Source organism: Nannobrachium achirus (genome assembly GCF_963921795.1).
Source record: "Nannobrachium achirus genome assembly, chromosome: 4".
NCBI lineage: Eukaryota > Metazoa > Chordata > Actinopteri > Myctophiformes > Myctophidae > Nannobrachium > Nannobrachium achirus.
The window spans coordinates 9,696,907-9,719,141 of record NC_137813.1 but is presented as its reverse complement, the minus strand read 5'-3'; the positions used below and the strand labels follow the sequence as shown (position 1 = coordinate 9,719,141).

At 44.7% G+C, this 22,235-nt stretch overlaps 1 protein-coding gene across 1 annotated transcript in view; it reads left to right on the top strand.

Annotated features, from left to right (window-relative positions):
* Positions 1-22,235, top strand: part of LOC308284374 (extracellular serine/threonine protein kinase FAM20C-like) — a 97,128-nt gene that overhangs the window by 11,021 nt on the left and 63,872 nt on the right. Inside the window, exon 4 of the mRNA XM_080724974.1 lies at positions 8,563-8,641. Coding sequence (XP_080581100.1) covers positions 8,563-8,641 — 79 coding nt within the window. The remainder of the gene's footprint in view (positions 1-8,562; positions 8,642-22,235) is intronic.

The following is a 22,235-nucleotide window of genomic DNA, read 5'->3' as shown; positions in this document are numbered from 1 at the left end:
ATACAGTGGATGCATGAATACACCATAGCCAGAAGACCTCAGCTAAAGTAGTTCATGGATAGCATCGCACCCATTTGAACCATTTTATCCATTTATCCGTTGGCTATTCAAAACTAGAAGATCTACAAGCTCACGTTTTCTTTTTCTTTTTTTTAAGAGCAGACCAAGTACAGAGCCAATGGTCAAGTTGACTAAATATTGAAGGTTTAACCGGTTAACTATTTAAAATGACACATTAACGTGAATCGTACTACCTATGAAAAAGTTTAATCGGCATCACACATTTATACAATAGGCTATGTATATGCGCATGCATAACGTGAATGGCAAAGTGATTTTGACCTTTTGTAATGTCGCTTAATGCAATCAGATAGGACTTTTCTGTTTGGATGTATGGTCTGTCAAGGCCAAAAAGTATATTTTTGCCACTCAGTAGGCGTTCCCACAGATATAAAAAGCTAGGTGCCTTATTCGCCTCTGCAGTTCATTGGAGCGATGTGCAAAAATTGTAGTCCGGACTTCCTGGAAAAAAACAAGGGACTGCTGCCAGTCAAGTGACTACTGGCCAATCACAGTGAGTCTATTCCAGGACTTATCAATCCATCCATTTCCTGATGTCGCGCTGTTCTTACAGGCTGCGTACGTAAAGACCCACCCCCACTTGATTCTGATTGGCTTAGCAACCTCCGTATGTGTGACGCACGTGGAAGCGATGCACACGGATTCCCTTGGTCCCCCGATGCATATGCACCTGAGCCGAAGGAGGCGTCTACCTTTCTATGTCTATGGGCATAATTCACGCACAACTTCTGGGTTTGATGATGATGTCACGCGCATCAAATGTACAGCATGTTACTTAGTTAGCATGTTGTCTAGACATACTGGGTCCTATCCTATAGTTTCAATTTAAAAGTACTCAGTGTTATTTAGATGGCGTGTCGTTTAGACAGATGCCAGGTTCATTGTTTCCATGGTATCCTATACCTTTCCTTGAGGCACTATACTTTTATTTTTGGACTCTATGTGAATGTTTACCTCATGGTTTATTGTCTAGGTCAGGGGTCTTCAACAGGGGGTCCGGGACCCCTAGGGGGTCCTCAGAGTTACTACAGGGGGTCCTCCAAATCTTCCAATCCTTTTTATATTAACAACTTGAACCCTAGTCTACAAGCCCAATCTACAAGCTCACAACGCCGTTGTGAGCTTGTAGATCGGCTATTTTCGGCAAAGAGGTTTGGTGTAGAGGGGAAAAAGAGCCGACTAAGTATATAGTGAAAGGTCAAATTTATTAGGTAATGACAGCTCAAGTGGTTAAATATCTAAAAACACAAATTGACATGAATCCAACATACACTGATGATTGTGCTGTCAAACAATGAAACTATATGGAATCTATGAAAATGTTGTGGGGGTCCCTGGGCTGAAAACGTTGAAGACCCCTGCTCTAGTAGTCTATAAGAATGGGGGTCCCTGCTTCATCTCTCTCTCAGCTAAAGGGTCCTTACCCTAAAAAATTAAATAAAAATAAAAAACTTTGGGAAGCACTACTTCATAGGGTAGCTGGAGGTTCCAAGGTTTCCATTCCAGCAGCATGCAGGCTGTCAGAGCGCTGTTGGATTGCATGTCAGGCCCAGACAGAACGGAGCGGAGCAGCAATCAGCCGCGCTGCCCCGCGCGGGGAGCGCTTTCACCAGGGGACGCTGCCTCTTGTACCCCTCCATTTCACCAGGGGACGCTGCCTCTTGTACCCTTCCATTTCACCAGGGGACGCTGCCTCTTGTACCCCTCCATTTCACCAGGGGACGCTGCCTCTTGTACCCCTCCATTTCACCAGGGGACGCTGCCTCTTGTACCCTTCCATTTCACCAGGGGACGCTGCCTCTTGTACCCTTCCTTTTCACCAGGGGACGCTGCCTCTTGTACCCTTCCATTTCACCAGGGGACGCTGCCTCTTGTACCCTTCCATTTCACCAGGGGACGCTGCCTCTTGTACCCTTCCATTTCACCAGGGGACGCTGCCTCTTGTACCCTTCCATTTCACCAGGGGACGCTGCCTCTTGTACCCTTCCATTTCACCAGGGGACGCTGCCTCTTGTACCCTTCCATTTCACCAGGGGACGCTGCCTCTGGTACCCTTCCATTTCACCAGGGGACGCTGCCTCTTGTACCCTTCCATTTCACCAGGGGACGCTGCCTCTTGTACCCTTCCATTTCACCAGGGGACGCTGCCTCTTGTACCCTTCCATTTCACCAGGGGACGCTGCCTCTTGTACCCTTCCATTTCACCAGGGGACGCTGCCTCTTGTACCCTTCCATTTCACCAGGGGACGCTGCCTCTTGTACCCTTCCATTTCACCAGGGGACGCTGCCTCTTGTACCCTTCCATTTCACCAGGGGACGCTGCCTCTTGTACCCTTCCATTACACCAGGGGACGCTGCCTCTTGTACCCTTCCATTTCACCAGGGGACGCTGCCTCTTGTACCCCTCCATTACACCAGGGGACGCTGCCTCTTGTACCCTTCCATTACACCAGGGGACGCTGCCTCTTGTACCCTTCCATTTCACCAGGGGACGCTGCCTCTTGTACCCTTCCATTACACCAGGGGACGCTGCCTCTGGTACCCTTCCATTTCACCAGGGGACGCTGCCTCTTGTACCCTTCCATTACACCAGGGGACGCTGCCTCTTGTACCCTTCCATTTCACCAGGGGACGCTGCCTCTTGTACCCTTCCATTTCACCAGGGGACGCTGCCTCTTGTACCCTTCCATTACACCAGGGGACGCTGCCTCTTGTACCCTTCCATTTCACCAGGGGACGCTGCCTCTTGTACCCTTCCATTTCACCAGGGGACGCTGCCTCTGGTACCCTTCCATTTCACCAGGGGACGCTGCCTCTTGTACCCTTCCATTTCACCAGGGGACGCTGCCTCTTGTACCCTTCCATTACACCAGGGGACGCTGCCTCTTGTACCCTTCCATTTCACCAGGGGACGCTGCCTCTTGTACCCTTCCATTACACCAGGGGACGCTGCCTCTGGTACCCTTCCATTTCACCAGGGGACGCTGCCTCTTGTACCCTTCCATTACACCAGGGGACGCTGCCTCTTGTACCCTTCCATTTCACCAGGGGACGCTGCCTCTTGTACCCTTCCATTTCACCAGGGGACGCTGCCTCTTGTACCCTTCCATTACACCAGGGGACGCTGCCTCTTGTACCCTTCCATTTCACCAGGGGACGCTGCCTCTTGTACCCTTCCATTTCACCAGGGGACGCTGCCTCTTGTACCCTTCCATTACACCAGGGGACGCTGCCTCTTGTACCCTTCCATTTCACCAGGGGACGCTGCCTCTTGTACCCTTCCATTACACCAGGGGACGCTGCCTCTTGTACCCTTCCATTACACCAGGGGACGCTGCCTCTTGTACCCTTCCATTACACCAGGGGACGCTGCCTCTTGTACCCTTCCATTTCACCAGGGGACGCTGCCTCTTGTACCCTTCCATTTCACCAGGGGACGCTGCCTCTTGTACCCTTCCATTTCACCAGGGGACGCTGCCTCTTGTACCCTTCCATTACAAGTGACTGGTACACAGCAGGAGGCCAGGCAGCAACAGAATTGAGGTCGCTCTCCTCCGGGGTTGTGTGTGTGGCTCTTGACTAACAGCATTTATCACGTTGATACCGGGAACACGTCTCGTTTCGCGTTAGACTTGAACCGCCGTAACTATCGTTTTATGCTTTAGCTATTGAAAAATAGCAGATATACAAGCTCACAGCGCGGCACTCGGTGCCGCGCTGCGAGCTTCTATATCTGCTATTTTTGAAAAATGTTGAAAATTTGTTGAAAGAATGTTGACCCGGATTCTATAAATGTCTTCTAAATCCTTGTAAGGTTTTTGAAAGAAATGCATGTTTCTATGTCAGTGGTTCTGAAACTTTCTCATGTCAAGGACCCCCTAGAATTATATGTATTTGACCGCGGACCCCCATCTCACAATGTTTTTTGTTGTTCCAGGGTCCCCCCCATCAGAAGCAAAGATTTGAGTAAAAAATGTTCGCTTTAAAATTATATACAGCACATTCAAAGATTTGCACACATTTTCATGACTTTTCAAAAAAAAATGCAGATCTACAAGCTCACAGCGCGGCACTCGGTGCCGCGCTGTGAGCTTGTATATCTGTTATTTTTGAATAGCCAAAGTTTCAAATAATGGTTAAAGAGGTTAAAATCTATAACGCGACGCGGAGGCGTCCCAGATCCACGTGGGTTAAAATGCTGCTCCAGCCGCCCTGCCAGCCGGCTGGGATGAGAATGAGTGGGAAGCAACTAAAGTACATTTCCTCGAGTGCTGTGCTTGAGTAAGGATCTTGAGGTGCGCTTACTTGACCTGAGTAATAATTTGATAACTTATAGCAGTGGTTCTTAAGCAGTGTGTTGGGACCTCCAGGGGGGTCCCCAGATGATTAACTTAATGTGCAACATTAACAAACCAACATACAGTTTAAATGTATAGAGAGTATATGCACATTTCTAAAGTGACAATTTAAGGACTTTTTAATACCTCTAAAATGACAAATTAGACATTTTCCAAATTGTCAAATATTAGAGGCCGAAATTGTGAAAATAGCTGATCTACACACTCACAAGTGAGCGTGTAGATCTGCTATTTTCACAATAGAACCCTGTTTTGTCGTGTTATACAAAATGTAATGCCTCAACTCTTAGTGCTCATCAGGGTGAGGGGGTCCCCAGTTAAAATATGATTATTTTGGGAGTCGCGGCCTGAAAAGGTTGAGAACCACTGACTTATAGTGATACTCTCCACTACATATCGCAGGCAGCCTGTCTGTCTGTCTGTCTGTCTCTGCCTGTATTTCTGAGTTTTAAGTGTCTCCACTAACTAGGTCTTTCATGATCGTGAATTTTTAGCTTGACGATTAATTAATTATCATTCAAATGATGGGTGATCGTTATGCATAATCATCACATTTAATAATGGTGATTATGTAATAATCGTGATGACAGGCCAGCCTGCCAGTAGCCAGAAAGTCAGTCAGTTAGCCAGTCAGCCAGTCTGACGTTTTTACTTGACCATAAAATAATTCTCCTACAAATGATGGGTGATCGTGATACATAATCATCATATTAATAATGGTGATTATGTAATAATCGTGACGACAGGTCAGTCAGGGTCCTCTACGCGTGTATCTATTCTGCATCTGGCATGAGGCAAGACCCAAATTCAGAGTGAAAATTTTTAACTACAGTCTTTGCTTCTGGGGGTCCCTGGAACAAATATATTTTGAGATGGGGGTCCGCGGCCAAATACATATCATTTGGGGGGTCCTTGACATGACACAGTTTGAGAACCGCTGATATAGCAACTTAAGGTTTCAGAAATCTGTCAGGATTTAGAAGACATTTTTAGAATCAGCCTATAGCGGTTATCTCAAACGTTGTCTTGTCAAGGACCCCCAAAATGATATGTATTTGGCCGCGGACCCCCATCTCAAAATATGTTGTTCCCAGAAGCAAAGATTTGAGATTTTAAAAGTGTTCACTCTAAATGTGGGTCTTATACCTTAAAGAGGTGGTGCCATAATTTTTCCCCCCTCTAAAACATGATTATCAGGTATTATTATTATACTAGGAGGAAGATTTTTTCCAAAAAAGTGTACAGAAAGAGTTAAAATTGGGTTTTTATGTGGCCACACCCCCAGTTCATTAAGTATGCATGGATGTCATGGTGGGTGGTGACCCAGCTGAAGTTAGCCACACTCACAGTGTTGGGTGAATGGTAATTAGGGGAGGAGTTGATTCTGTGATGTAATAAGTATGTGTGTTTTTTAACTGACACGTTTGACCACAAGGTGGCAGCCTCCTGGAGAAAAAAAGAAAAAATACCAAGAGAAGACATAATTGTTCATAAAAACCACACCAGGGGGTCTAATGAAGTACTTTCAACCTCCTAGACACATGAAAAACAGAAAAAGTACAAAACTATGGCACTACCTCTTTAAGCTAGATGCAGAATAGATACACGCGTCCGTTCCGCTACGGGGGGATTATGCTGCTGGCGGGGTCAGGGAGGGGCTGCAGTGTTGTGTAATAAATGCTCTGAGTTAATGCTCTGTAATAAATGGGATGAATCCCTCCCTGTAAGCCTGTCCACTATGACAGAGACACCACCGCCGCTCGCTTGGCCAGAGGGATGGGACAACGTTCATATATATTTTTTTACTTGAATACTTTGAGATGTACTTAGTATATATATTCTGTCCACCACCGCTGTTCTACTGGTAGAATATGTAATACGTATTATGCTTTTACTCTGATTGTTTTGTTGGCAATGCAAGCGTATGCATTCTGATGGGAATAAAGCCTCTTTGAATTGCATTGAATTGGAGACAGAGAGAGAGAGAGAGAGAGAGAGAGAGAGAGAGAAAGAAAGAGAGCTTGCTTACAGGATCTGGCCTGATCCACACGCACGCACGCACATGAGCACGTGTACACACTACACACACACGCACACACACGCTCACACACGCTCACACACACACACACACGCGCACACACGCACACACACGAGGAGACAGCTGCGGTCGGCCCACTTTCGATTCAACCTGTTCAGAAAGAATTGTTCCCATACCTGCATCTGTCAGCACTTTGTGTGTGCCAGACACCATGCTCGCTCTACCGCGCTCTCTCTCTCTCTCTCTCTCTCTCTCTCTCTCTCTCTCTCTCTCTCTCTCTCTCTCTCTCTCTCTCTCTCTCAATTCAAAGGAGCTTTATTGGCACGAGAAAAGAATCGCCCTCTTTCTTAGCTTGTCTTTCTTCCTGTCACTCTGTCTGTCTGTCTGTCTGTCTGTCTGTCTGTCTGTCTGTCTGTCTGTCTGTCTGTCTGTCTGTCTGTCTCTCTGAGCCAGCTGTTAACCACTGTACTCTGATAGACAGAGGGTGAATTCCCCGCGCTGCTAAATGGGATTGCTTCCTCATGAGTACATGTCAGATTGCACTTTTACTAATTGCAGAACATGTGCGTCTGCATGTGTGCGTTTGTGCGCGTGCATGTGTGTATATTTAAGTATTTTAGTGTCGATTCCAATCACTCTGAATGTGATTTAGATAACTTGTTGCAACCAAAGGTCACAGTTTAGTATGTGAGACGGCACATGCTGACTGTACACTTTTTTTTCCGTGAATGGGTTTGCCACTCTGACATCACTGTGATGTCAGGGGAACCACTCTAACAGAATAGGTTTGCCACTCTGACTTCCCTGTGATGTCTGGGGAACCACACTAACAGAATCCCTTTTATGCCCCTATATGGAGTTCCCTGATGTCATCAATATTAACCCCATGTCTAACAGGACTTACTATGGGAATGACCATATATGGAGGCCACATCGGCCACATGCCACACTAACCGAATCCATATACGGCCAAGACAGATGGCCAAGACAGCCCATATCTGTGTGGCTGGTTCTACAGACAGGGATATCCATGTAGACGTCATAGGAATGTTTGGGCTCTCACAGCACATCTCCATATACAGTACATGGATCTCCATGTATGGGTACCAGGGGTCTCCATATATGGGTAACTGGTCCGATACACATCACTGGCCAGATGGCCACGACATGGCACAACCTCGCCCTTTAGGGTGAGGTCGCTTGTCGCCCTGAGGCGTCTTACGATTTGTTTAGACAGATGATAGGTTCATTGCGTACCTGGTATTATGTAGTTTCAAATGTACAGCATGTAACTTAGTTAGCATGTTGTATAGACAGACAGATGCTACCGGTAGGTTCATTGTTTACCATACTGGTGTCCTATCAATTTAAAAGTACACAGTGTTATTTAGATGGCGTGTCGTTTAGACAGATGCTATGTTCATTGTTTGAATGGTATCCTATACCTTTCCTTGACAGGCACGTGCACACAGAGACATCAAAGGGGGCTTGAGCCCCTGCCCTTTTTATCTATCTGTAAAAAGTGCCCTCTCCAGATCATGAATGCAGTTTTTTACTATGGCAAAGGAAATGCAAATGCCCTCTTTCCATGCCATACCTGAAGGCAGCATTCAAGAGAATCACCTTGTAGAAACTCTCCTGAACTTGAATGCAGCATCTTATACTGAAAGAATTGCCCTCTCTGTGTAGAAATCTATGTCGTACGCCACATCTCCAGTATTCACTTGATTATGCTTAGTTCAGTGTGGTATCAATCACCGAAAATAGATGTCCTCCAAGCTCACAACGCGTCACAGCACAACACGTCGTGCTGCGACGCGTTGTGAGCTTGGGGGTCGGCTATTTTCTATATTTTCACCAAAAAGGCCCCTTTAGAAATCTCAGCCCCTGCCTCTCTAACATTCTCTGCACCTCCCTGTTCCTTGAGGCACTGTTCTCTTTGCACTCTACAGTATGTGAATGTTTACCTTGTTGTTGTATGGTCTAGACTAGAGATCATGTTTACTCCACTTAGTCGTTCTGAATAAGAGCGTCTGTCTGCCAACCGCCTGCATTGTAAACTGTAAACCGTTGTTCTCTCCTCAGCCATGAAGTCTGGAGGCACCCAGCTGAAGCTCATCATGACCTTCCAGAACTACGGACAGGCCCTGTTCAAACCCATGAAGTAAGTACACTATTACAGTGTTACAGTACGGTGCAGTACGCGGCTTGTGATTGGCTGAACCGGAGGTAGGGAGAGCTCCGCTGTGTTCACTTGGACCACGCGGCGGTGCCGAAAGTCGGGGGGGACGAAGATTTACGCTATTATGTTCCTATCGGCACTGAGTCGGCTCAAGCGGACTCCACAATGCTCGACACGGCGACTCTGTCTCTCTTAAGCTCGCTCGGTGGTGTTTCACGTGGATCAAGTCCGCTTCAGACGGCGCGCCTCCGTCGTCTCCACCGAAAACAAGCGCTTCTTTACAAGGCATCTCCTATGGATACAATCAAATCAAACTTTATTCATAGAGCACATTTAAAACAACCAAAATTCACCAAACAATAAAAGCATGAGCATATATTGTATACATAATGGGAAATGGTAGGCTGTTCTATAGCCTGTGGGCTGCAGCCGCGAAAGCGTTGCCCGATTTCAAGTGTTCACCAGAAACACAAAGCATTTGTGACGATCGTCTCAGTTCAGTCCTTTAGTTGCATTAGTTGTCTTCGATTTCATTTGACTGGCAGTGGCAGCCGTTAGTTATGTGATTGATTACACCTTGCTGGGATCAATTCACTGTGCAGGCTGCTGATCCGGTCCGGGTCTACAGCAGATACGGACACGGTGTGTGTGCATGTAAAAACTATAAAGTAGGATCAGACTGGTTTCTTAGGAAACAGATAATCTTTTCAAGTTTGAGCCCTTCCTCATTCATTCATGAATACTTTTTGGAAACCCAACAACACTAGATAACAAGATAACAAGTTCAGTTGGTGAGGCCCTAGCCTACTAACAAATAACGCACACGCATACACTTTACTTTAATTATTTGTGGTTAATTAATTAAAATTAATGTGTTAATTAAAATGAGTCCAGCCGGGGTCATTCCTATATGATGTCAATTCTCGCTGTTGACACTCGGCAGCTTTTGTAAGGCTTTGGTAAGAGGTGTCAAAGGTTGTTTCTGATAGATACACTGCTGCCGTGGTACCGCTTGCAATGAGCTCTACACCACTGCTCCAGTGCAGTATTCCTTTGCTTTACCTCCAGATCATGTGACGTAATCAATGGCATTGACGCAAAACACATTGACGTAAAAGGAGGTCCATTGAGCCTGCAATTATGACTGGAATAATATTCCAATAATGATAATCAAAGGCGATTCCCAAAGGACATGCAGGCAGGCACCAACATGCATATTAATTGGCATCTTCAGTCCATATGGTTTTGCAGTTATCGTCCTGGATATATCGTCGGTGGAAACCTCCAAAACTGTTACTTTTCAGGATTCTGTTCAGTTCAGTTTGTTTTATTTTTCAGCACTTTTGAACAGTTCATTACAAGTACACATCTGTTATCAGTGCATCTGAACATACTAGTTCAGCGAAAGTCCATTTGAGATGATAAAGTGTCCAAGGTGCCAGAAAGAGGGAATAGGGAGAAGCATAATGCTTATCGAGCCCTACCCCTGGGCTCATTCAAATTCAAAAGCATCATACGTGGCAGATCAACAAGCTCGAAACGTCCCTTCGCGATACGTTTCGAGCTTGTCGATCTGCTACTTTTGAGTGACACTGTAGTATGATCAAGTAGGGCATTAATTTACGAAAAAAATAACACAAAAATATGGATATAAGACAGCGACACAACGGAGGGCGACGACATACTGAGTTGTGAGCCTGTACTGTAGGCCTTTATGAGCTATTTCTGCTGTGTGACGCCGCGGTACGACAGAGTGAACACAACACAAAGCAACCCAACATCAAAGTGAGAAGGTCTCCCTTCCCTTCCCAAAACAACCCAGCTCTTTACAGTACATAATGCGGTGTTACACCAACACTCATAAATCACCAACAACAACAACTACACATAAAGTCCCGCGACGTCGTTCTCCTTCTCGTTATTCATACATAATAACAAAGACAATACAAACAACAACAAAAAATGTTACCCTGCCCAGGTGCATCTTGGGAAATCAACAAGGTTGAGGGAGGAACTTTCAGCTGTGTTCAGAGCAGAAAGAATAGATATAATATTGCTTTTTATTTCGTTTTTAAGTAATTTGTTTCTCTTTAAACTTGGCAAATGTTTAAATAATTCAAATTTGGCTGGTTGATTGAAGCTGCGCTACTGTATGGAACGTTCCTCCTCTACCCCAGATTTGAACCTGCGGTTTCCTGTGAAAGTGATGACAACAAACTCTGAGTTACAGTGCAGTACAAATGGACCCTAAAGCTGGCAATACACTACCCGATAATCGGGGCATTTAATTACCCTCTCGACAGTCGGGCTGCCTCCGACTGAAACGGGCCCTGTCTGAGAGAGTGAACAAATGGCACCAAAAATTAAATAAAAAACAAAGTTTGAGAACCACTGATCTAATGAATCTATACGGTGCACGTTTTCAGTGCAGTCTGCCAAAAACAATAGTGTGATGATTTGAACGGTTGCCACAAACGCGAGTGCGCAGACACACGCACGCACACGCACACACACACACACACACACACACACACACACACACACACACACACACACACACACACACACACACACACACACACACACACACACTCACGCAGGTCCAAACAAGAGGACTCCCCGCTGTGTGCGATCCTCCTGCCACTGGAGGGGGTTCTTCAAGAGTCCGCCTTTGAATTCACTTCAAATAATCTTTAGGTGTTAATTAAAATGAGTTATGAGTAGAGCTCTTCTGGGAGGGATGGTAATATTTGCTGCCAGAAGCAGAAGCAGCACGCACACACACACACACACGCGCGCGCACACGCACACGCACGCGCACGCACACGCACACGCACACGCACACACACACACACACACACACACACACACACACACACACCATATACCATAGCCGTCAGGCAGTAAGGCTTGTATATCTCTGTATCTCGACTTTTTGCTTCTGGGTGGTCCCTGGAACATTTTTTTTAGATGCGGGGTCCGCGGCGAAATACATGTGATTTTGGGGGTCCTTGACGTGAAAAAGTTCGAGAATCACTGATTTAGAAGAAGAGAAGAAGACAAAAAATTCAAAAACTTAGCAGATCTACAAGCTCACAGCGTGGCACTCATGTTATGTTTGTGTGTGTGGCTTTGTTACTTAACCAAAGAAAAGTATTAACACAAGCTTGTGGCTAAATTAATAACTACATTGGATCCATTGGAACTCTTTTCTTTCAATTTCCTGAAACGTAACGGTGTCGGACATACAAGGTCTCCCTCCCGAGAGCCAAGATATGCAATAAAGAATAAGACAGAGAGAGAGACAGAGAGAGAGAGAGAGAGAGAGACAGAGAGAGAGAGAGAGAGAGAGAGAGAGAGAGAGAGAGAGAGAGACAGAGAGAGAGAGAGAGAGAGAGAGAGAGACAGACAGAGACAGACAGACAGACAGACAGACAGACAGACAGACAGACAGACAGACAGACAGACAGACAGACAGACAGAGAGAGACAGACAGACAGAGAGAGAGAGAGATACGTCCCTCCCTCCCTCTCTCTCGTCCGGCTGTGGGGTTTTGTGGAGTTTTCGTTTCGGTGAATTCCCACGACTGCACGAATAGACGGCGTTCCCGGGCCAACTGGACTGTGATCAAAAGTGATTTCTCCAGAGGAGCTTTGGAGCGATCGCTGTGAAAAACGCTGGAGCCCATGCAGTGGTTTGCTGCGAGTGGAGGAAGCCTTCACTGGATTGTGTGCATGCATGCGTGGATACGTGTGTGTAGGCCCTACTTGTATTTCTATACTTTTGAGAGGGCCAAATGTCCCCACAAGTATATATGTTACAGTTAGTTTGAAAAACAAGTTAAATTGGGAAATGAGCGCTTGTTTTAGTTCACCTTATGGGCAGTCCCAGGAAGAAGCTCATGTCTCAGTGGTAGAACGTTTGACTGCATTAGTCCCACGCTGGTGAATGCTAACCTGGTGAATGCTACTATGCCTAAACCTAACCCTAACCCTAACCTCAGTAAAACTATGCCTAAACCTAACCCTAACCTCACTAAAACTATACCTAAACCTAACCCTAACCTCAGTAAAACTATACCTAAACCTAACCCTAACCTCAGTAAAACTATGCCTAAACCTAACCCTAACCTTAGATTCCTAGTTCCCAGAAGGAGCGGTTGCTCCCCGAAGGAGCGGTTGCTCCACCTTGTGCCCAAAAACGAGCGCTCCTGTTCTCAATCTAACTGAATCTCAAACAAACTGTGACATACATTCATTACTGACTGAGTATACGTACATACTGGATGTAGATGTGTATACAATTAAAAGGTAGCAGCAGTGGCCCGTCATGCCCTTTGTATTTGGCCGCGGACCCCCATCGCAAAATATTTTGTTCCAGGGACCCCCAGAAGCAAAGATTTTAGTTAAATTTGGGTCTATTCTGCATCTAGCTTAAAGGAGTAGTTCACCCCCAAAATGTATTTTTTTTATTACTCATCCCATGGAGACTTGGGTTCAATAATATCTTTTCGTATTTGTTGGATTTCTAAGAAAAGAAAAGCAAATCAATAATAAAAACACTTTCAATCTTTTCAAAAGTATAGCAGATGTACAAGCTCGCAGTTCAGACTTCATTCAACAGTCCGATGGGAGCTGGGTGGACAGTCTTGTCTCGTGTTGGTCTGTGTACAAACAGGACATCAAGCATCGTTTACTAAACTGTGTGTGACACGTGCATGCACTGTATAGCATGGAACCAGAAAAACACGGTGCAGTCGGATGCCTCCGCCAACCAGTGTCACTTTACTTCCCTGTCCGTTCCTCCATGACTCATTAACACGCTTTAGACGGAAGTGTCTTTCTTTTCCCCTCAGGACTTATTTCTGCTCTGCTGAGAAGTGTGTGTGTGTGTGTGTGCGTGCGTGCGTGCGTGCGTGAGTGCGTGCGTGCGTGTGTGTGTATGCAAGAACAGCTTCATAGTGTACAGTAAGGAAGTGTGGAGAAGGAAAATACTAATCCAGTATTTATCCTTATTATAATAAATAAAAACTACTTACAGAGGCAGGCCCTATTTACTGTAGCTCAATGATAGAACATGTCTGCACTTAGGCAGCAAACCAGGGTTCAAGTCAAGTTCAAGTTTAGGTTTTATAGTTTAGGCACTTAGGCAGCAAACCAGGGTTCAAGTCAAGTTCAAGTTTAGGTTTTATATAAAGTTTTTTTTACTGAATAGGTGCTTGGTCTACAGTACCTACATTGTTTTTCTTAGATTACTATTTCTATGCATTTGATGTATTGATGTTGATGTGTTGATGTTGATGTGTTGATGTATTACCTTGCTTATTGTAAATCGCTCTGGATTAAGAGCGTCTGGATGAATGCCTACATTGTAAATTGTAAATTGTGAGTCCAGGGTAGAAGAGGCAAGTTACTTAGCCTAGTAGTTATTTTGGCAAAATCTTATTAGAATCGCAGCATTTTCCACGCCATTCCAATAACTGTTTACAATTGGTGTGGCGTGGCCTGTTAAGCTCTAGATTTAGATGCAACTGATACTGAGAGAAAGTGCACGGTACAAAAAAATAAATGTCCAAAGCTGTTACTTTTCAGGATTCAAATTCAAAAACAGCAAAAGTAGCTGATCTACAAGCTCAAGCTTCGCCGAAACGTGGCGTGAAGCGGCGCGTTTCCAGCTTGTAGATCTGCTACTTTTGAGGCTTGTGCGTGGCGCTGTAGTGTGATCGAAAAGAGCGTTAATTAATTTACAAAAAATACAACTAAAAACTCAAACGGTTGCCCGACAGCAAACGGTTATTTAACAACCTCTTTAATAATAGCGAAGATAAGAGAAAAATCAATACGGTGACAGGTTTTTACAAGCAACAAACACTCAATGATTTTTTCAGTGGGGTCTCGCTTGGCTTCCAAAGGATTCTTTCCAAGATAATGTTAGATCTGTTTTGACTGTAATTGCACATCAGTTTGTTAAATTACACGGTAGACGAGGCCACAAGTCCGTATTTAGCCGGCCATAATCGTACACAAAACGCCTCATTCCGCCCTGTCAACACAGCCTCTCCTGTCACCCGATGTTTATAGAGACGGCAAAGAAAAATAAGACCGGAATACATTTAGGAAGTTAAAGCTTTCGCTCAGTTTCCTATCAACAGCAGTGGTTCAAGAAATACTCGTAAAAATATAAGGCTAGCATACCAAATTTTACTCTTGTAAAAGGTATTGGGATCAAACTATACTAAAAGTACAAAATTTAAGGTACACATTATGCAGAACGTCACCATTTCACAAGCGTAGTTTTTTTATAGTATCTTTATTTCTCAAAATCTTTCTAAAATATAGCATATCTACAAGCTCACAATGCATTGTGATGTGACACTTTGTGTGCTTGTAGATCGGCTATGTTTGGATAGCTCAACTATAAAATAGAGCTCAATTGGTTAAAGTATGGTTTGTAATAATATTAAAAATACGAAGTAAGAAAATATGAATAAATGAATTTGAGGTTGACATTGAACATGAACACTATTATAATAGGGCAAAGGTTTTCAAACCTTTTTTGACTCAGGGCACCGGCACCCCTGTAAATAACTTTTTTCATCCACGCACACTGAATTACGCTGTTCATTTTTTAGAATAACCCTAACCCTATGATGACACAACGTATATCTTTCCAACTGAGATACATACCTGTAGGCTGTGTCACAGAGGCATATCAGTTTCCATCTGAATTGACTGAAAATAACTAATAATATTTTTTGACCTTTAACCACTTGAACCCCTGCATCCCCTATTCTGGGGATGAGACCTCTCTCTCTCTCTTTGGGAAATGAGACCGCAAATGACGCCCCTGACTGAACAAAAACACGCCACAAAAGCACTTTGTTCACACGAACAGCAGTGCATCGTGGGTTGTGTAGTTTTTTTTAAACTGCTTGTGTTGTTGTTGTTGTTGTCTCCCCTTCGCCTCACCTGTCCCCGTTATGCAGCATCAAGTGAGGCTTCAAAGAGCCTTTGATGTTTAGGGGTGTCCTCTGATGTTTCGGGGTGTCCTTTGATGTTTAGGGGTGTCCTTTGATGTTTAGGGGTGTCCTATGAGCCAAATGCAAACAGTTCTGGAGGCGTGGTGGGCTGCCAGTACTCCGCTCCGCAGCATGGTGCACATGGTGCACAGCGAAAACGCTCTGCAGTACTTGGTGCAAAAGGAAAACACACTGCAATAGCACAGGGTATGGGAAATAGGTTGGGAGCTTCTATGTCAGGGGTTTTCAAAGTGGGTGACGGGGCACCCTGGGGCCTGGGGTGCCATGACGGCAGTCCAGGGGTGCCGCGAGATAATTTGATAATATTTGGAATTTATTTGGACACTTAAATTTGAAGTACAAGTTATTTTCAGTCAGTTCTGACCAAAATGGCTATTATCTCAACGTTTTCCTCGCAACATAATCACTAAAACATCGTCACTGTCGGGCAGAAACCTCGTATCTCCAAGTTTCAAATGTGTACGTCTTTTGGTAAAGTAAAGCCCTGCTTCATCATACAAGACTGTCGCACAAAACTAGTGAAAATAGCCGATCTACAAGCACACTGTAGATCTGCTGTTTTCACTAGTTTAGTACATTTTATAGATGATCTATACAAAACGAACGGTTTTGGACATACAAGGTTTCCACCTGACAACATAATATGGATATGCTATAAATATAAGGTGCTGGAAGTGAAAATTATAATCTAGGGGTGCCTCGGATTAAAAAAATATTTTTGGGGTGCCCTGAGACAAAAATGTTTGGGAACCCCTGTTCTATGTGTCTGCCTGACTGTCTGCTTGCCTGTCTGTCTGCTTGCCTGCCTGCCAACCTGCCTGACTGACTAACTGACTTTATGATTGCTTTTTATTGATTCATATCAGCAGCCATCAATGGGAGGATAGAAGATTGTTTAGTCCTTTTCTTTCTTTTCTCACCCCGTTTCTATTTCCGTTGAAGAAATTACAATTTCCCCCCCGCAAAAGCACAAACCTTCAATAGTTCTGTCACCACGTCGCCTGAGTGATATCGAACGTGTAATGACGTTTCCGTGGTTCGCTGGTCAGTAGATGTGTTCAGCATTTAGACACAACGGAGCTGCTGTTCACTGCATGGTTCATCGGTGTAGTTCATTGTCTTCCATAAGATCTCTGGTGTTGTCGCTCTCTCAGCGCGCTGCCCTGTAAAGAATGCAGCTGGACTGGTTCTTCCACATGGCTTCCAGATAAGATGAAGCTTTATCGATCCCTGTTATGTCTCCACATAACAAGGAATCAGGTGTTGTGCAGGCAGCAACATGAGGAAGTCTGACACACGATATATACTGTACCTGTACAGGTTAGACCGGACTCAAACCTTTTCATGTCCAAAGTACAGTACATGATATGTACTGTATTTGTATTTGTGCCAGGGGCCTCCAGACGGAAAGATTTGAGTTAAAAAACAAAAAAAAAAAAAAAAAAAAAAAAAAAAACGTTTTGCACACAAAAGATTTCAAGATTTTTCAAAAATAGCAAGATCTACAAGCTCATAGAGCACACACTATGGAGGTGACCCCCTTCTGAAAATGTGTTTTTAGAGCATCAAAATGAGTTAAAAAAAAAACCCTGTGCATTTTATACGTAGGCTATAGCTGATCTACGATGCGATGCGAGAGTGTGGTCTAGTCTAACCAACACCAACTCGGGACTCCTGGATTGCTGCCCTCCACACTCTCCTGTCTAACATCAGGGTCTCAAGCTCCACAGTGTTGCTAGCTAAGCTGTCTCTAGACTCTCTACATAGGTGGTGCTTCTTGCCTTTCCTGGCTGATCTATAAGCTCACAATGTGTTGCATCCAGATGGGGGATGCTGTGTACCGTTATGTTTTAACTTGTTAGCGAAAGAGAATGAAGGGAAATGAGTGTGATGCCAGAGTGTGGCATTCACTATAGAACTTCTGATTCATTCTGTGAGTCCTATTCTCTGTCTGTGTGGAACGTATTGAACATAGCTATTGGATAAACATGCAACAGATTTATTGTCTCAGTCTGGGTTCTGTCTTGGACGCTAAATGTTACAGGGAATTTAAGGATTGTGACGGCTAACTGGATGCAGGCTCCGTAGGCGTGGGAGTAGAGAGGCAGTCTGCTAATCATAAGGTCCCCGGTTCACCTTCCAACCCCTGTCTAAGTGTCGAAGTGTCTATGAGCAAGGCACTTCACCCCTAACTGCTCCCCTCACCAAGTGCATACCATAACCATCTGAGCATCTGATTCTTTTTGTTCTACTTGTTTTTATATCGCACTGACCTTTGGACACACAAAGGTCTATCTAGCAGCCTAACAGAATTTACCTTTCCTTTCATATTGACAATCCAGCACCTGCACAATGCTTGCAAACTACAATATACAGTACATTTGTACTAGTAAGACACCTCAGGGCGACATGCAACCTCACCCTAAAGGGTGAGGTCACGCCAATTCTATCTGAACCAGCCACACAGATATGGACCATGTCTTGGCCATCTAGCCAGTGATATATACCGATGACATCGGGGATCTTCATATATGGGCATAAAAGGGATTCTGGGGAATACCCATACATGGACTTTTACATACATAGGTGATGCCACCTGCGATGTCACAGTGATGTGTCAAGGGAACCAACCCATAGACTGTACAAATGTGTACACACACGCGGACAAGCTGTGACATTTCTCATGGTAAACTGCGAACTTCGGTCGCAATTAATGGAGTAGTTCACCCCCAAAATGACTTATTTCTATCAATTGCACATCGCCCGAAGCCTTGAATTATTCATGGAGATTGTTTAGTTTTTTGTCGCATTCTTGAGCCAAACATTTGATGCCGGTAAATGGAGTAAAGAGAGGAACAGAAGCTATAGGGGGACATCAGTGGTCAAAACCCAGGAGAGAGAGAGAGAGAGAGAGAGAGAAAGAGAGAGAGAGAGAGAGAGAGAGAGAGAGAGAGAGAGAGAGAGAGACAGACAGCTGGACAGATGAGAGGTGGAGATACATGTGGCGGCGGTTGGGGTGGGGAGTGTTCTTTTTGTTGATCCCTGCCAAGTGGAGGAGTTAGTTGGCAGTGCCAGCTGGATGCTGCTGTGGGCACACACAGGGCAGCATGGTGGCAGAGCAGGGCAGCATGGTGCCAGGGCTACTCCCGTGCCCTGGGCATCATCCTTGATTGGCGCTCATCATTTGGATGGATGCACGGTGCCATCTCCTCTCCTGCCAAGCCTGTTGGAAGGATGTGGTGCCATAGTGTACAATACAATTGTATACGATGCCATAATGTTATGTCACACTGTCATCTAATTGGATTGGATTCCTTTGGCTCTCTGTGGTGAAGGGTGGGGGGCAGGGACGTGCAGAGAATGTTAGAGAGGCAGGGGCATGACATTTCTAAAAGGGCCTTTTGGTGAAAATATTGAAAATAGCAGATCTCCAAGCTCACAATGCGTCGCAGCGACGCGTTGTGAGCTTGGAGGCCTGCTATTTTCGTTGCTTGATACCACACACGCCTTGCATCGCGAGGCGTTGTGTGCTTGTAGATCGGCTATTTTCATAGATCGGCTATTGTTTTCGTTTTGTGCGACAGTCTTGTACGGTGAAGCAGGGCTTCACATTACAAAAAAAAAGTGTGAAACTTGGAGATACAAGGTTTCTGCCCGACAGTGAGGAAATACCGACGTGTCGTATATCCCCATCCTGTGACGATGATAGACCCTATATCATTGTCACACAGGTGTGATTTATATCGACTTGATCGACGTTTTCAGTTAAATATAAGGTTCCTGCATTCCATAACATAAAACAGCGGAAATGGCTTTGAATTCCGCTCACTGTGTCCGCTGTGGAGGAATTCAGATCAATCAATAACCAATGAGAAAATGAGGAGACGAGACAATGTATTAGGTGGTGGTGGTTATGATTTATGTAACATGATATCATGGACAGAAGTACAGTTTAACACTCTGGTCACTGGTAAAGTAGTTCTGCCCCGAGGCATTGTCAGAAACCAGAGTTATACTGTGTGGCTCCAAGGCCTCTGGGACGAGCTGTACCATAACAAGATAGGGGTGAGCGATATGGTGATAAATATCGTTGAGACGATACAAAGTCTCCTCGGTATGCCTTTTCAGAGATATCGTATATATTGTGATACAATGAGGGAGCCTTATACAAATCCTGTTGAATTGTTAATACAGAGATATTCATTGCAGAATTCATTCAAATCTGCATTTTGGTCTAAATCAGTAGTTCTCAAACTTTACAATGTCAATGTCTCCCCTTAACTCTGACAGTATACAAATCAACCAAATGGACCCTAACTGCTTTCATTTGTATGAAGAGTTACAAGTATGTAACTCTCAGAGTTACATACTTGCAAGGGTCAATTTAGACCTCCCAAAAGGATATTTTTCTTGTAGTTTTTGTTACCTTGTAGGTGGTTGTACTGTTAAGTAACTTGAAAAATAACCATAAAAACCAACATGAAAAAGAATTGTGTATCGTGATACCACTTTGAAATATATTGTGATATTGTATTTTTCCATATCGCCCACCCCTATAACAAGATAGGCTTTACCAAAAAAAATAGCTACTGAGACCTGGTGAAGGCCTCACGACTCCTAACTATCAAGTATTAGTATATCATCATAAATACTTTATATTAATACTAGTCCTTACCCGTTCAAAGATATGAGCTCCGAAATGATGTGCAGTGTGTGGGTTATGGGGTGTGCACTGTGCACACAGTATATGAGGGATGGAAAGTGACTTTCTGGTGCTTGTATGATAATATGTAGGAGCATCAATGTAAGAAATACCCGTTTCGTTTAAAGGCTACAGAGATACTGTGTACCGATCTACATGACAACATCTGAAAGAGGGCCAGCCAACACCCCCCCCCCCCTGCCCACCACACACACACACACACACACACACACACACACACGCACACACACGCACACACACACAGAGCTGGTTAAACATGTTGCCCCATGCTAGATTGCTAGATGCAGAATAGATACAGTATGCCTCATGCTAGATGCAGAATAGATAGTAGTTACACCATAAAAATGCTAATATACAGCATATGATTTGTGAAAGTGACAAACGGGCTTCACAGTTATGTCAGGTGTGTTCATATGCTAATGGTGATGCGATTTCAGATCAATTGCTCCAGCCACTGAGGAGAAACGCTGTGACAGACACTCAGACAGACAGACACTCAGACAGACAGACAGACAGACACTCACTCAGACAGACATTCACAAAATTATAGTATAGATAATCAATGAACACATGATCTTCTCTATAACGTGATATAATCTTCTACACCGCCGCCGCTTCTCTGCGCACTGCAGCCGCAACGTTATCATCGGCGCTCAGGGTTCATTACATGTGCGTGCACACGCGTGTGCTCGTAGGAGCGCCAGATATATAGGGCACGCGTGTCCCCTCAGATCTGCGCGCTGTGGCGTGCTGCTTGTGTATAGGGGACGTGCCAATCATTGCATATCTTGTCTTAGCTTTGACAAGCTTCCAAACTTGGGAAGGCAAGGCAGTTTTATTTGTAGAGCACACTTCAATAGCACGACAATGTGCATTACACAAATCATCAAGCAAAGAAAACGCATTTATTAAATGACATTATAGGATGCATAAAACAAGTAAGAAATACAATTTAACAGATACAGTTAGAAGATAAAAGAAAGGTACGAATACGAGTGGCAGTTTTGTGGGAGTTTTTTTCTAGAAAGATGGAACACTTGGGAGGGAGGTTGAGATGCCTTTGGTTGCACACAATCATAACTTGCTAAATCATAGTCAGCTCATGTCAGAGTAAGAAGAAGAAGGGGCTTCAAGGGGAGAGAAACAAAAAACAAGTTGGGAACCATTGATCTCGATAGAGGTCTCTCCGCGACACCCGTGCCTTTGTGCTCTCACATGCAGCCAGCCAGTCCAACAGCAGGGCCTTATCTTCAGGGGTTCACGCTTCACGGTTCCCCCACTCGGGTTTTGACTGACGTGTGGCTCCATGGATCTTTGTAGAATTCCATCAATGCTTGAAACAATCGAATGTTCAGTGTAGTGTGAGTGTGAGTGTGTGTGTGTGTGTGTGTGTGTGTGTGTGTGTGTGTGTGTGTGTGTGTGTGTGTGTGTGTGTGTGTGTGTGTGCGTGTGCGCTCCACCCACCGAGGGCCTGCATATACTGTAGCCCCGTATTGATCCCATCATCAAAGATTGATAATTGCGCCGCATCGATCTGTGTTTATGACGGTAAAGTAAAGCGCCCGGGGATATTGAGCCGTCCACAAAGTGGCTTTGATGGCGTGTGAACTTTACTGTGAGTAATATAACACACTGCCAGCCAGACTACACTGGACTCTCCGAATCCGTCTCCTAAAAGAAAACAAGCTGAATGTTCTCCCTAGCTCTGTATATCTCTTCTTGTTTTGATTGTGAACTTGGCTCGTTGCAGAAGAAGAAGGGGCCGCGCACCTTCCAACGGAATTCTTTTTGACGTGCGATCTTTGAGCACCTTC